Source organism: Cydia amplana, chromosome 3, assembly GCF_948474715.1.
Source record: "Cydia amplana chromosome 3, ilCydAmpl1.1, whole genome shotgun sequence".
Classification (NCBI taxonomy): Eukaryota; Metazoa; Arthropoda; class Insecta; order Lepidoptera; family Tortricidae; genus Cydia; species Cydia amplana.
Window position 1 is genome coordinate 8,259,050 of NC_086071.1, and position 16,573 is coordinate 8,275,622.

The following is a 16,573-nucleotide window of genomic DNA, read 5'->3' on the forward strand; positions in this document are numbered from 1 at the left end:
ATAGTATCGATCGCAGACGTTTCTGCTTGTTAAAAATTGAAAAAATCTAATTCTGTTGTTTTATAACGTGTAAGTGATAGTATCGTTATATCTATTATATGATCACCATGGAACCATGACGTGGATTATGGTTATACATTCTTAATCTGTCAGCTCCCACGGCTCATATATGAGCCAGAACGCTTATGGTGACGTCATATCATGGGATTCGACAGGTTAATTAAAAATAATAAAAATATAAGGCTACAGCTACACTTTACCTACACGGGTTAATTATAAATGAGTCCGAGCCGCCATTTGGCTCGCCAACACTAACATTTGCTATGGCGGTGCTGGTAGAACTCGGCGGTTTGTTTGCGTATCTGAGATCCACACTGTTGCTACAGTTACTAAACTAAGTAGTTTATACTCATTTTCGTAAGTACTACTTTACGAAAATGAGTATAATATTTTAAATAAGAATTATAAGCCATAACAAAGAAGATCTATAAATACATAAAAAAGGTTAGACGTTTTTAAAGAAGTCAGATTTCACTTGTCTGAAAAATACTACAACTTGTTCTTAATTTTTAGTTACTTCATTTGTATCACTAAACTTTAGAAGCACGCCTTTGTTATCTTCTGATATATACATGAGACAATCTACGAGTTCTAATCACTATACCAAAATTAAATTATCTGTCAAACACTAATACAATTACAGAACCAATTAATACTACAATGGTAAGATACGACCAGGACTACTTAAGCAGGTACCACAGACGAAAGGTCATTAGTAATGTGTAATGAGACCTACGTGCCTAATACGTATGGCTGGCCTAATTGGATTTGCAAACCAATTAATGCTCAACATTCAGCTCATTATACGCCATGCACCGATAATGTCCAGTCATCGAGTAATTGATTAATTCTGGGTTAGATTAAGATAGCACGAGTCGCGTTAAGAGGAAAGCTCTATTATCAAAACTTCATGTTTTGCCAGACTGAAAAAAATACATACCTTGCCTACACGTGATAAAACTAATACTTAAAATATTGTTAAGTACGTGACATTAAACTTATTCATGCAATTATATTACATTTCTGTAACTAAAAGACAAGATATACGTCTACAGGTTAATAATACCTTCTTTTGTAGTTTGATTTCGTTTCGTTTCGTTCATTTAGGGATGGTGTCCGACAGTATAGGAATGTATTGTAAAGGGGTATTGCAATATGTTTATTATAATGGAATATTCGCACATTTCTTAGAAATACGCGAATATTTATATAACAATTTTAGTGTTCCGCACAAAACTATGTTCGCGGTACACTTATGGGGTCACTTCGGTCTTGTTACGAGGGCTGTTTGATAAGTACCCGTTTTCCAAATGTATTAATATCACGGGCCGAAAATATGTATACAATCGTTTTAAGCCATTTATCAGAGGTGGGATTTTTTTTTAAAAAACAGCATTCTTTTGTTTTTTTCTCATTTGACAGTGATTCAGTGAAAGCGTGAACTTAAAATTGTGAAAATGGGGAAAGAGCAGTATCGGTCTGTAATTAGATTCTTGTTTTTGGAAGGAAAAACATGTGATGAAATAAAAGTAAGAATGCAAGCGGTTTACCATGAATGTGCTCCTTCTATGACAACCGCCAGATACTGGTTTAACGAATTTAAGCGGGGGAGAACAACCGTCTTTGATGAGGATCGCCCAGGCCGCCCAATTGTGGTGACTACAGACGATATGGTTAAGAAAATTGAAAATATCGTTTTAGCCGACCGCCGAATTGAACTTCGAGAAATCGTTGATGCTGTAAATGTTCCAATCGAGCGGGTACAAAACATATTAGAAGAAAAATTGGGTATGAAGACAGTATCGGCGAGGTGGGTGCCGCGTTTACTCACGGAGGAGCAAAAACGGAACCGACTGACTACTTCGGAGCAGTGTTTGGCCGTGTTCAAACGTAACCCGAAGGAGTTTCTGCGTCGTTTTGTGACCGTAGACGAAACGTGGGTCACCACTACACCCCGGAAATGAAAGGGCAGTCGAAGCAGTGGATTTTACCGGGTGAACCTACGCGAAAGTTAGCAAAAATCGTCCCATCGGCTGGATAGGTCATGGCGACCGTTTTTTGGGATTGGCAGGGTATTATACATATTGAGTTCTTAGAAAAGGGGAAAACGATAACAGGACAGTACTATGCCAATTTATTGGATGAATTTGTCGCTGTGTTGAAGGACAAACGACCCCATTTAAAAAATAAAAAAGTACTGTTTCATCACGACAACGCACCAGCTCATTCGTCTAGAGTTGTGACTTGTGGGTCAATTTCTGAACACGATTTTTTTTCTGTCCGTGATGATAATCGCGGGTTAGCATCAGATAATACTTACCATTTTTTTTTTACATAAAGAAGTCACCCTTTCACACCGAGTTCCATATGAATTCACTGATTAGTTGGTTTTTAGAGTACACTTAAAAATACCTAAAGGCTCAAATTACTACTCCCGTGCCCTGTCCGGAATCGACTTTTGAGCATAATGAAAAATCCTACGAAAAATTCTACATTAGTATCACTAATTTAGTGTCAAATACTTAAACTAGATGATATTTACTATCACTGAGCACATACACTATTAGCTTCATTGTGGTAAATAACTCGTGATCGATGTTTAAATTTTGTCCGAGCGCGCGAGTACAATTTCGTTGGCAAAACTCAAAGGGCTCTGACAGCCGACGTTTGTATTTGAACCGCCTCGTATCCCGCCTCACCTGTACTGGCAGTATTCGGCTGTCTCTCAAAGCAAGCGGATGTAAGTCAAGCCGCGGCGTGTTCGAGCAAATCGCGTAAGTATTTCGGAAGCCGGGTGGGCGACAATTTTTTTCTAATTTCGATGCCCCTTATAAATTTTATTTTCCACATAGCTTTTCAATAACAATTGTCATATTTAGGAGCCCTTTATGTATCTTTATGTAAGAGATAACATAACAGTTTGGTCAAACACGAATTAAATTTTTGGCGAATTTTTTTATTACGAATTCTAATTTCCGTGCCCTAATTCCCATAGCATATTTACCTAAAACAGCTGATTAAGTGGCACGGGAATTAGAAAGTATTACATATATTGTCAACAAATCTTTTATTGGGGGCACTGTAAGTTAATTGGCAATGTTTACATCATATTATTATTACATATATATATTGGCATTGAATATATATTATATGTAATAATAATATGAAGTATATCTTTTTATTTTACATTTAAGGAAATCTTAAAGAATGCACAAAAATCTGTGAACGGTTTTTTAGTATAAGTATTATAGTACATACAGGGTGGACCCGAATAACCCGGGCAATTTTAATACGTAAGGTAAGGTGGGGTAAGACGACACCGGGGTAAGACTATCACTTGTATGGAATCCTTGTACTGTTAGTCTTGCTCCACCTTACCTTATTCATTGATCATATTATAACATTAAAATATTATATAAACATAAAACTATTTCTGTAATGATTACATATTATAATACCTGTACCTGTTACATGAAACAAAATGAGTCAAATTTGCAATGTTTTTTTTTTGTAAATTTGACAGCTGACAGCGTATGCCGTATAAAGTTTAAATATCTGGGAGACTGAGCTTTGCTTGGAAAACATATACCTACCTAAAAACTCAAAAATGCGCGTGTTTCCAGAGATAACACCTAGCTAGATCGATTTTTCACCCCAGAAAACCCTCATATATGATCAAATTTCATCGAAATCGTTAGAGCCGTTTCCGAGATCCCCGAAATATATACAAGAATTGCTCGTTTAATAGATTAGTTTTTATAAATTAGCTTTTCTAATACAAGAAAAATTAAATATATCCTATTCTTACTATATTATAAATGCGAAAGTATCTATGTCTGTCTGTCTGTCTGTTATCTCGTCATGCTTAAACCGCTGAACCAATATTATGTTGATGATATTTGGCATGGAGATAGTTTGAGGCCCGGGGAAGGACAAAGGATCTGGGGGCACGGCAGTGCCGCCGCCAAGTCGAGCAAAACAAAGTGGCACGGCCGTACCATCAAATCTCAATAACATTCTATCAAAATAACATTTAATTTGAACATGTAGTCTAAGAATTAATGCACTTTATAATCCCTTAGTTTTGTCACTGACACAATCACTCACGATCATCATTATTCTAAGGTACTTCTAGCATACCCACAGGTTCCAAATTTGAAACGTAATACTGCAATATTAGTCATGTTCTAAAGATCTAATAACTGCATAAATAAGTTTGTAATCCTAGAAATATATGCGATAACAAATTTACCTTTTAGTTCTTACAACTAGTAGGGAAAGTAAAGGTACACTACGATGTACGATGTGAGTATGTATAAAGATGTGTATAGTTATGATATATGTGTATACATAGTATCAGTATGGTATGGGTATGATTACCTGAAAAGAAGGACAGCCTACAAAAAGAGATGGGATCCTATCAAAAACATTACATGTAAAAAGATGCAGGTCTCGCAACGCAGTTCTTCTACTATAAAAAAGTTTTGAGATCAAGACCAAGTCGGTTATTTTAATCAGTGCCAGGGGGTATTAAAACCGTAATACTATTAGATACCTTATTAGGGTTCCGTAGCCAAATGGCAAAAAACGGAACCCTTATGGATTCGTCATGTCTGTCTGTCTGTGATAGTCTTACCCCGGTGATAGTTTTACCCCACCTTACCTCATATGTGGTCAAACAATTTTTTGTGTTATGAATTTATGAAGGCAGCATATTCGATTTCTTCAGATTAACTTACACAATAACTTCTTCTCTCTGTGCCCCTATTTATTTCTTAGTATCATTTCCTATACGGCCATATACCAGATCATACACCTTGTACCTATCTACATGCAGATACATAATGACACTTTTTAATGAATAGTTTTGTATGTAAGGCGGACAAGTTTACGCAACTACTCAAAGTATTGTTTTGAAATATGTATATTTTACTAAGAAAGAGAGATTAGTTGCCATTAAAATCAAGGAAACGATTAGTCAAATACGTAGTTTTTAGTGTATCATACTTTCGTAGATTTGTCGTCCGAAACTAAAATTAAAGAAGGTAAATATTCGATGCCACTTCAGTATGGTCGAAGTATTGTAGATTAAAATATACATAAATAATAGTTTTAACTACCAAAATAAGTTAAGAAAACAATTCCTGTGCTATGTTCTAATTTACGTGCTAGTAAAATCTAATTCCCATGGACACACTAATTCCCGTGCCCTGACCAAACTTTTAAATTGAAATAACTTTTATAGTTTTATGAATATTTTTACCCCATAAGAAAATTAATATTTATTATATTTTTTATCAAATTATCAGCATAATTTTTTTTGTGTAATGTTGGTATTTCAAAATTCCATGGGAATTAGACAAAAATGCTCGTTTGGTGAAATTGACCCTTGTGATGGCTAAATTAACACAATTACGCTACGCCCTATTGCTTCACCCCCCGTATTCTCCAGATTTGACCCCATGCGATTTATTTTTGTTTCCCAACCTGAAAAAATGGCTCGGTGGTAAGCCATTTGGATCAAATGACGAAGTTATTGCCGCCACAGAGGCCTATTTTAATGACTTTCCGAAATCATACTTTTTGGATGGTTTATTGAAGCTTGAATATAGGTGGAACAAGTGTATAGAGTTAAAAGGAGACTATGAAGAAAAATAAATGCATATAAACAAAAACAACTGATTATTTTTTTCATAAACGGGTACTTATCAAACAGCCCTCGTAAGTCATCATAAACAATTTTGTTTTTAATTTTTAACAACGTTTCTTATGTAAACCCACAAAACATTTCATTACGAATTAAATGGAAAGAAATTTGAGATGGAGAATTTCAAATTTCTTGGCTAATTTTAAGCCTGAGTGGGGACATATACAGTGTGTAAATCCAATACGGGCGAATATTTAAACGGTGGTTAGCATAGGACCTAAAAAGTATATTGAGATAGATTTTACTTAGAAATGCATTGAAAATTATAACCATACAAAATAATTCGGCCCGCAATGTAATACACCACACACGTTACGGGATACGAGCTTTTTAAAGTAACTGTCAACGCTTGTTGGCAGTTACTATGAAAAGCTCGTATCTCGTAATGTCATTATCATCTTGTTTCTTAATGTTTACAGTACATTGCTGCTCGGTACATGTGGAAAAAATTAATCACGGGGTCATAATTAAGTGTAACTTAAAAAAACATCTTAATTAATGATAAGACGGGTAAATTCTATATCTGGTTTAATTTATTGCCCGTATTTGACTTACACACTGTATAACATATATTCAATACGCAGAGGCCGTTTGTAGAACTTTAATGACAAGCAGCTGCGCGCGGTAGTCCCATTTCCTCTCTACGTGTTACCTGCATTACACTGGTACAATAAGCCTACGGTATGTGCACAGCACATTGATCCGCAATCGATCGAAGCATTAGCAGGCTTTGTCCGCGCGCGGTGCCAAATGGCGAGCAATCAAGTGAATGGTGGCTTTACCCTAATTGTCAGCTCATGGTTGCACGTTATTGTTTTCAGTCAAGTTCGTTAGCGGCAATACTTGTTGCTCTAGCTGACATTTATAACTGCATTGCATGTATGTAATTCATAGAAGTATCACACTCAACTTAAACTTAAAATCAATCAAATTGTTTCGACTAATAATATCGGGACAGTTAGACCAAGCTAAGTTGGCAGCGATTTTGACAGCCCAGACCGTGCAAGTGTTACCTATTTAAACGTGATAATTTCATAGAATCTGACGTTTTAAATAACATTTGCACAGTCTGGGCTATCAAAATCGCTGCAAATTTAGCTTGGTTTAACTTTAAATGAAAATGAGGTTATATAAATCAAACATGAATGAAAAGTAAAAGTCTGTTCTTATATTTACGACACTAACGCATATGTAGATGACTTCGCCATAGGCACAATTTAGAGTTTAAACTGTTTAAAAAATATACTTTACGTCATAACTTCACACTGCCATTGTCGTTAAGCAACTAGTCATGCTTAATATATGCAAAGGTATATTATTTTATTTACACTACCTACTTATGCCTGGTACTGCCACCTAATTATATCTATCTTATTCAATTATTAATCCTGCCATAATTATAAGTACTAAAGTTTAAAACTCATAATGCGTGCGTCATGCATCGTCTTGAGTCATGTAATCATGTTATAACTAAAAAAGCGGCCAAGTGCGAGTCGGACTCGCCCATAAAGGGTTCAGTATTTAGGGGATTTATGACGTATTAAAAAAAACTACTTACTAGATCTCGTTCAAACCAATTTTCGGTGGAAGTTTGCATGATAATGTACATCATATTTTTTTTTTAGTTTTATCATTCTCTTATTTTAGAAGTTACAGGGGGGGGGGCACACATTTTTTTAGAAAAAAATGATATTAGAAACCTCAATATCATTTTTGAAGACCTATCCATAGATACCCCACACGTATGGGCTTGATGAAAAAAAAATTATGAGATTCAGTTCTAAGTATGGGGAACCCCCAAAATTTATTGTTTATTTTTTTATTTTTGTGTGAAAATCTTAATGCGGTTCACAGAATACATCTACTTACCAAGTTTCAACAGTATAGTTCTTATAGTTTCGGAAAATACGGACGGACAGATAGACGGACAGACAGACAGACATGACGAATCCATAAGGGTTCCGTTTTTTGCCATTTGGATACGGAACCCTAAAAAGGTCAGTTACTGACGAAAACTTTAATTAGGTACAAAACATGAATAATGCACACGATAAAAAGATGTTCAGAGAAGATACTGTTTTAGAAGCTATTTATAAATATACTTGACTAATAGTCGTAAGTTACCGGCAGGTATATTTCCCTACCACGCATGACAACCGTAACGTAAGTGACGCCGGGAAATCAGTTGGATTTTGGAATTTATTACTCGAGAATACGGTTAACAATTGAACGAGTTTTCGAATGTCAGTTACGATTGTTTACATATACCTACCCACTAAAACAACGAAGGAAGGAATGATATGTTAATGAATGCAATAAATTATGTTACATTTGAGGATTTTTTATCGTCAAGCTAACGACAAGTTTTAAGTAAACGTTCCGTAGTTCTAGAAATGTTAACTTTTTTTTATTGTAGTACCTATTTAACCGGTATTCAGAAACCGCTCCACATGCAACCCTGATAATGACCACGAAGAAATGCTATTTTGTTTGTTGTTATTAAAAGTGAAATTCAATTGAAACAGAACGTACATTGTAATGTACATTGGGTGGCACGAGGATACTCATATAGGTAAACGATGTCATAAAAATCCTAAACTTTACTTAAAACATACTCATATTTGGTACTTACCAACCAAGCCGCCACAAGATTTTGAGTGCAAGTTTAGTCACTACAGCAAAGAGAATAGTAGATAAGATTATCGTAGTGACCAACACCTTAGTTTCATAATAAAATGTCACATTTACCGTGTTTTTCCCTCACTGATGCCTAAGGATCTCTGTTCGCTCATTCAAATCCTACCTATCTGGAATATCCACCCAAAAAGGGATTTTCTATTTAACGAGGATACCCTAAAATGACCATGAGATATTTTAACCGAAAACATTACCTGGCTATATCCAGTCACTGTATATTTGCACCTCACCGAATTCAAACGAAGGCAAGGCTTCCCAATATAAGTATTTTAATTGAGTGTAAAAATGTGGCAGTTGTTATTATTAATGTTTGTTAATTTGCATGCTAAAGAATCGGCCTTTTATGATACTTTTCACGGAGAAGCTATAAGCCAGGAAGCTCTGAAACAACATATAAAGGCAAATACAACATTGTAAGTAGAAATGTGTTTTTCATCACTACATAGTATAAAACAAAGTCGCTTCCCGCTGTCTGTCTGTCTATCTGTCTGTCTGTATGCTTAGATCTTTAAAACTACGCAACGGATTTTGATGCGGTTTTTATTAATAGATAGACTGATTCAAGAGGAAGGTTTATGTATAGTTTTTTAACCCGTGCGAAGCCGGGGCGGATCGCTAGTTAAGTATATTTTTATTTATCTTTTTAAGTTTCACCTATCTTTTTTCACATAAAGGTAGTCTGTGCGGAAAGAGAAGAGTCGTGGAATCTAAGGGAGCCCATACATTCCACGACTCTTATCTTACCCCACAGACTCTATTCATTATGTTATTAAACATTGACAATTAAATTTCATGCCATTTTCCCCGTGGTTAATACTAAAATACCAATTAGAACGTAATGTATGCGCTAGCGAGACGCGCGGGCGAATGATAACTAACCGACATCATTCAGATGTTCCTGAACGTCAAATGATATCGTTTTGATGTCAAATGTACGTTCTATTTGGCCTGTAAGCTGAATATCAGCATAAATAAAATAAATAAATATGATCACATAAATCTCAAAAAGCTTAAGTAATTACTGAACAATATTATTATTGTTGCATATAATTGCAAGTTATTTTTCATAAAAGAATCTTCCATTTTAGTTTTTGCACAATAGAAATCGAACCTTGTGACCCCAATGAAGGCAGACGTCTAGACGGATCTTGCAACAACTTGCAACAGCCCTCGAGAGGTGCTGGCCGCACACCTTTCAAGAGGGTACTGCCTCCGCACTACGGGAGAGGTAAGAGATAAATACAATAGTTTTAAAAATAAGATATAAATACACAAATATTTACTTTCTTTTTTATTTTAGATATTCAATTATGACATTTCTCTATTAACAGCTAATTAGGAGATAACATTTGGGTTATGTAGGCCGGTCGGGTTGCCAGAAACAGATAGAAATGAACTAGAGGCCGGATTAGATTTAGCATTTTCTCTTATTTTTTTCTCTTATAAAGTTTCTGGCTTGTGTATGCCCTAGCTGCCAGTTTAGGATCTATAGAAGTGATATGTATGCCTACTGCCCTTCAGGCTATAAGTATAAGATGACATTTAATTACTATGAATGGAACGTCTTTTTATCGGCAAAACTAGTAAAATGAAGTACCTAACTTTTATTTTTGGACTTAATTTCACTGTTTCCTGGTATAAAAACGAATAAATGACTCTATTTTTACTATGGCTATTATCGTTGCTGTAAACATGTTTTATGCGAAATGAAAATAAAACTGCGCACAAAAAAATTTAAGAGACATCCCAGGTCACGGTGCACCCACCATGTTTTGAAAAATCGTTGGCGGTGCGTATGCTGTCACAGAGTAGCCTGTTCCCTGCAACCGCCCGAGGGGTTATTAAACAATACAATATTAGTATAAATAATCTTGTTTTTCAGGATTTGAACCCAGACCGGCCCATACAGGCGATCCTTTGCCTCAGAGTCGTCGCGTGCGCACCACCCTACTGGCCAGCGGCATTCGTCCTGATCATACCTTTACTCAGCTGGCCACTCACTTCTTTGTGTTCGTGGCGTCAGATGTCGTCAATGTTCAAGATACTAGTAAGACCGAATAATTACTATAACTACCCATTAAGCAAAAATAATTTCATTAAAAATTGTGGAAGATCTGAAACCATTTTTTTTAATATTTATTTATAAAATTACAAGCCCGTTGCATGGCAATTTTAGAATTTGATTACTGACATAATCATTTTTGATTCAATATTTAAATATTTTTTCCTAACATGATGGTTTTGCTGGACAAAGACGTAGGTACCTAGACAATTAGAACTTTTTAACAAGTGCAATTGTGGGTAATAAACGTTAGGTACATTCGGCAATACCTTCAAAGAATCATTAGAGATGTTTTTACACATGGTCTCTTTGCCTGAATTTCTTGTAATATAATATGGGTGTACATATTATGAAAAAAAAAAAGAAAATACAAATGTTTTGTTTGAGAGACCAAGTGATTGATCAAAACTGTTCTCAATTTACAGTAAACTACATTCTATGGAAACCATACTGCTGTCTCCCGAAAGGCAAATCTGACCCAATATGCACCCCCATAACCATTCCGAACGACGACCCTGTACACAGGTTTTCAGATTTGCGTTGTCTCAACCTGACTAGGCCAATTAGCTATCAGTTAAGTGGCTGTTTGATAAATGGCACCACTCCAGAACGAGTAAGTCAGATTTTATAGTCTAAGTAACTAAGTAGGTGTTGGACAATATGGGACACAATTTCACACAAATTGGCCTAGACTGACAATAATCTCAATGAGGCTTGTGTATTCCTTTCCTACACACTTACGTACATACATATGCCGCGTCTTATTTGCACGTAAAAACTCCCATAATTATTTACAATTGTTCTCAGACTGGCACGTGTAATACACACATAAATCACATACTAATTAATATGTTTTTTTTTATTTAATTTGTTAATACTTACAGATTAATGCAGCTACACCTCTCTTTGACTTGTCTATTTTGTATGGCAGCACGACGAAGAGTGCTCTAGAAAAAGGTAGAATGTTTTCAGGAGGACTACTGAAGTTTGAATTGGAAAATAATCGTGTGTGGCCTCCAAGAACTCGTACATTGCCGAATCTTTGTTTGCTTAATGAAGCACCTCATGAAACTAGATGTCATAATACACGTAAGTTTAAAGGGGTACCTCCCTACCTACATACTGAATTATCTTATTTACCTACCTTTTTTCTATTCTTAGTGTCCCCAGTCGATTCAGAAGTAGTAGGGAGGAAAAGGGAGTCCTTCGAAGGATGTACTGATCTAGTAGTAAATATTCTAATAGTAGGAAATATTTGACCGACCCACGATTTATTTTTTATAGCTGAAGATGGAATAAACACGCTTTTCGGTATCAATATTGTTTCAATTTGGTTTTGGCGTAACCACAACAGAATAGCCTCAGAACTAGCAGTGATAAACCCATGTTGGAATGACGATAAACTTTTTTATACTGCGCGAGATATTAATATTGCCACATGTGTGCAAATATTCTACTATGAATTTCTGCCAATATTGCTTGGTAAGGTTTTTTTTTTTTAATTCTCAACACAAAAAAAATAAAAAGTTAGGTTGCTTAGTGTAGTGTAACTATTAGTTAGCACACACGGCTAGGATACCTACTGTTTCATAATGAAGAACCGTTCTTCCTTTTTTGTTTTTCATTAGCAGTTCCACTTTAAGAATTGGTATTTCCTAGAGCATAAATTACGTAACTCACACTAACGTCCTATAAAATTGCCATGAGCAACATATTATTTATCAAGTGTTTGTTTATTTGTGGTAAAGTTTGTGTACTAATAATTAAAAAACATATTTAGTTTTAATTCATTAAATTTATTCATTACTACTGCAATTTAAATGACTTGCAGGTTGGGACAATTTAATGAAAGACTCCGTTCTAGCGCCTAACCCAGGGTTTCGAGATGTTTACAATAGCAACGTAATGCCGCAAATAACTTTGGAGTTTCCTTATATACTCCGATGGGCTCATCTTATGCAGGAAGGAAGGCTCAAGTATGTTCTCATTGTAAAAGATCATATAGTACATCATTTAAATTAACTCCGTTATTTTTGAGAGTCATAACTTGTGGTTAAGTTTAGCTTCCTCATTCCTTACTCACTTCTTCCATTGCACACTAAAAACTAAAACGAACTAAATATTTAATCTTAATCTCATATTAAATAACTAATAGAATGGAAGCTTGGTTTGTTTTGATCAAAGGATAAATATAAATGTTAATACAATAAAAACAAAATGTTCAATTGTTCATGTCGCACAAAATGTTAACAACTAATCAAACCATTGTTTTATTTGAGAAAATGTAACATTTTAGAATGTACGATCAAGGCGGAAATTACTTAAAGCAAATACCAGTAGTCAACCTAACGTTACGAACGGGATATCTTGCCATAGATGATAACATAGATCATATGACACAGGGCAGCTTTCGACAGGCCAGTGGTAAAGTCGACTATGTGATTGATCCTGATGTAAGTATGGTTTCATTTTAGTCTTGGTCCACATCCACTCCATTTTTTTAATAATCATGTTGACCCTCGACTAATTGCATAAACTAACCTTATTTTTTTAGATGGCCGATGTTGTTCTCGGAGGGCACCAGCGTGCTTCGGACGTGGCTACAAGCGACTTGACTAAAGGAAGATATTTTGGTTTTCCTTCTTACATAAAATACAGAGAATATTGTTCTGGTTCTAGAGAAACTTTTAACAGTTTTGATGATTTTTCTGATTTGATAGATGCCGACGTAAGTAGTTTAACATAAGCTAATAGTTTTGAATTTTTTAAACCTACAAGCGACTTGACTAAAGTAAGATATTTTGGTTTTCCCTCTTACTTAAAATACACAGAAAATTGTTCTGGTTCTAGAAAAACTTTTAACAGTTTTGATGATAAAGGCAATATTTCACTGCTATTAATAAGAGACCTAACTTAACCGTCCTACCGATGCTCACTTAATAATACGGAAATTTCCATTCAAAGTGATATGTTGTTTGAGTTGTTTCAATTAATTTTTGCGCTTGGTCCTTTTTATTTTAGATTTTCAAATTATTTACATTTGATTTATCGTTATTATGTTTTGTTTTAGAAATTGGAACTCCTTAAAGATCTTTATAAAGACATACATGATATCGAACTCATGGCTGGTGTGTGGGTGGAGAAACCTGTCAGGGGTGGTTACGCTCCTCCTACATTCTACTGTTTAATGGTCGATCAGCTCATTAGGAGCATGGTATCTGACAGACACTGGTACGAACGTCCCAATCGACCAAATGCATTTTCTTCAAGTAAGAGTTTCACTTTGTGGAATACGTTATATTAAAATTAATAACCAAACAAAAACAACTATGTATAAGACATCTTTTTTGTAACAATCCAATTTGTTCTAATTTGTTCCAATAAACATTTTGCAGGGCAACTTCAAGAAATAAGAAAAGCTACAATTTCGCAGCTCTTATGCGACGTAGGTGATAAAGTGACGCAAATCCAGCGACATGGATTTATACGTGCTAGTCCTACGTAAGTGCAAAATGAACATAAAAATATAGCTTGAATTGTATTACGACTAACGTCTGCCAATAGGTAAAAATATCGAGTTTTAGGCTTGAATATTAAATCGTCATGAAGCCATAAAAAAAGACAACAAGAACATGTTTTTGTATGGGGGTTCCCCTGTTTCTAATTTCATTTCATTTTTATTATTTGTTTTATAGTAGCAAGAAAAAAACTAAACCTGAGAAATATTTAAAAAACTGTATTTCTATTACGATTCTTGAGGCACACAATCCTGACAAACAGACGGGCGGACAGACAGCAGCGGCTTAGCAATAGACTTCCGTAAATTAGTCCACTAGCGTTTTACTCAATTTTTGAATATTAAAAGATATTAGATATACAACAAAGCTGTGTTAATTTTAACAGTCATAGCCTAACCCAATAATGTATAGTGGTTGCAGTTATTTAAATGATAGTGTAATAATCAAAGCGTCTGTTATTTTCTATTTAACGGTGTTAAAAATGAACAGTTACTTTGTCACGTCGATAATATTAGCGTCTATCATAAATATCATAATGCCTTATGTCTCTCTTTTATCCGAAGAAAGTGTGGAAAATCTTATGTTCAACCAAAACTAGCATAGCCCTAACCTAAGCTTTCTTAAGCTTACATTTTTGTTTTGTGTACCTACTAACTCTTAACGTTTATTTAATTAAGCCTATATAACGCCTATAGTTTATCATTTACACTTTTTGTTTACAGTGACAAAATGATCTTCTGCAAGGACATCGTAAAAATTGATTTGAAAGCCTGGAGAGACCGAGCATGCGGATAGCGATCAAAATAAATCAATTAACGCTTCCACTTTTTTTTGGGATAATAACTCAAAAGTTATCCTTCTGCTAAATTAAATTTTAATAAAATTTTGTCCAAAGCATTTTTTTTGTCTTTTACACATCTTAAAATAAGACCTCGCCCCCGAAAACCCCCATATAGCAAATTTCATCGAAATCATTAGAGCCGTTTCCAAGATCCCCGAAATATAATAAATAAATTTATATACGGGGTGGTCCAAACCTTGACGTCCAAAAATTTTTTTTAGATTCCTCACGTCGTGGGCTATCAGAATATACCCCATGTATGTTAGCCGATTTTTCGTACTTTTCGAGTTATGATTTTTTAAACTTTTAACTTTTGTTATGAAATTCCGGGGTTCCCATACAAGGTGGCTAAAAAATAACTACATTCCCGTTGCCAGGGAGGTTTTGGGATTATACTGAGCAAATTTTACTATGGGACCAACCCCGAAATCGCGAAAAAAAAATTTACCCTTCCATAGAAAATGGACCACAGCCAAAATGTATGAAAGCGAAAATTTTTTTTTTCGCGATTTCGGGGTTGGTCCCATAGTAAAATTTGCTCAGTATAATCCCAAAACCTCCCTGGCAATGGGAATCAGTTATTTTTTAGCCACCCTGTATGGGAACCCCGGAATTTCATAACAAAAGTTAAGAGTTTAAAATTTTTGGACGTCAAGGTTTGGACCACCCTGTATAATACAAGAATCGCTCGTTTAAAGACCTTTACCTGTATAAGATATAACATTGTGTGACAGGGTCAACATGATAGTGATTCATTTATTATGTATTAGTCCCCCGTCACACGATGTTAAATAACATTTTATAACAGCCAATTTGGGAGCACCACAGTTACCTGTTTATTACGGCGAACCTGGCAGTCAGTATGGTATATAGTTATTTGTGAATTGATTCGTGCATTCCCCGTCTATGTACGTTCATTCATTTACAGTCCACCCGATCTGGGAATAGTTTACACGAATATCGGCCCGCGGGCTTATTCTGGCAAAACGATGTGTTTAAGCCCGGGTTATATAGGTACGGCAGAACAGGTTTCTATATTACGGATGATAATACATATATTAACTATTTATATAAGGCTATATGTCGGTAAAATTTTCAAAATGAGTTCTTTAATGTTTCATAGGTCGAAAATTCTGGCACATGTATGTGTCATAATTGTAGTTGAATACATTCAGAAGGTAACTGAATACCACCGGGAAGCCTTAACTTTATCGTGGATGCGATAAATAAAAAACAGGATTAAAGCAAGTATAAATTATCAGAATCAACAGCAAACCTCGGAAGCAAACGCGCTAGCAGTATTCAATTTAGCGAATAGCAACAAAAATACCAGCAACCCAGTTGGGTAGTTGCACATGCATCTCGATTTCCCGCGAGTTTCAAACTATTTATTCAATTAACGAGTAAACAGCGAGCTCTTTGAAAATTTATTTCATTTTACTTTAACTATACTAGGTATCAATTTCATTTCATTTTGGACTCGAGAGATAATTTTTACGCGGTGCTCAAACAATAGGTACGCGTCCGATGTCCTAAAACAATTTTTGATTTGATTAGAAAATTTTAAATACCAAGCCGCTCTTTACAGATAATCAAACGATTAATATCGTAGTGATATCTTTCGCAACTTTTATTATGTATTTGTTTTTATGGACTTGACAAAAATCCACATTGATATTTTCTTAATT

At 35.1% G+C, this 16,573-nt stretch overlaps 1 protein-coding gene across 1 annotated transcript; it reads left to right on the forward strand.

Moving 5' to 3' along the window:
- Positions 1-8,749: 8,749 nt before the first annotated feature.
- On the forward strand, positions 8,750-14,839 carry LOC134662668 (peroxidase-like). The gene is made up of 12 exons (XM_063518940.1): positions 8,750-8,877; positions 9,553-9,692; positions 10,347-10,511; positions 10,952-11,139; positions 11,411-11,615; positions 11,811-12,008; positions 12,358-12,502; positions 12,823-12,979; positions 13,081-13,254; positions 13,597-13,795; positions 13,922-14,027; positions 14,767-14,839. The coding sequence occupies exons 1-12, from the start codon at positions 8,750-8,752 to the stop codon at positions 14,837-14,839; spliced, it is 1,878 nt and encodes a 625-aa protein (XP_063375010.1).
- The last annotated feature ends 1,734 nt before the right edge of the window (positions 14,840-16,573 follow it).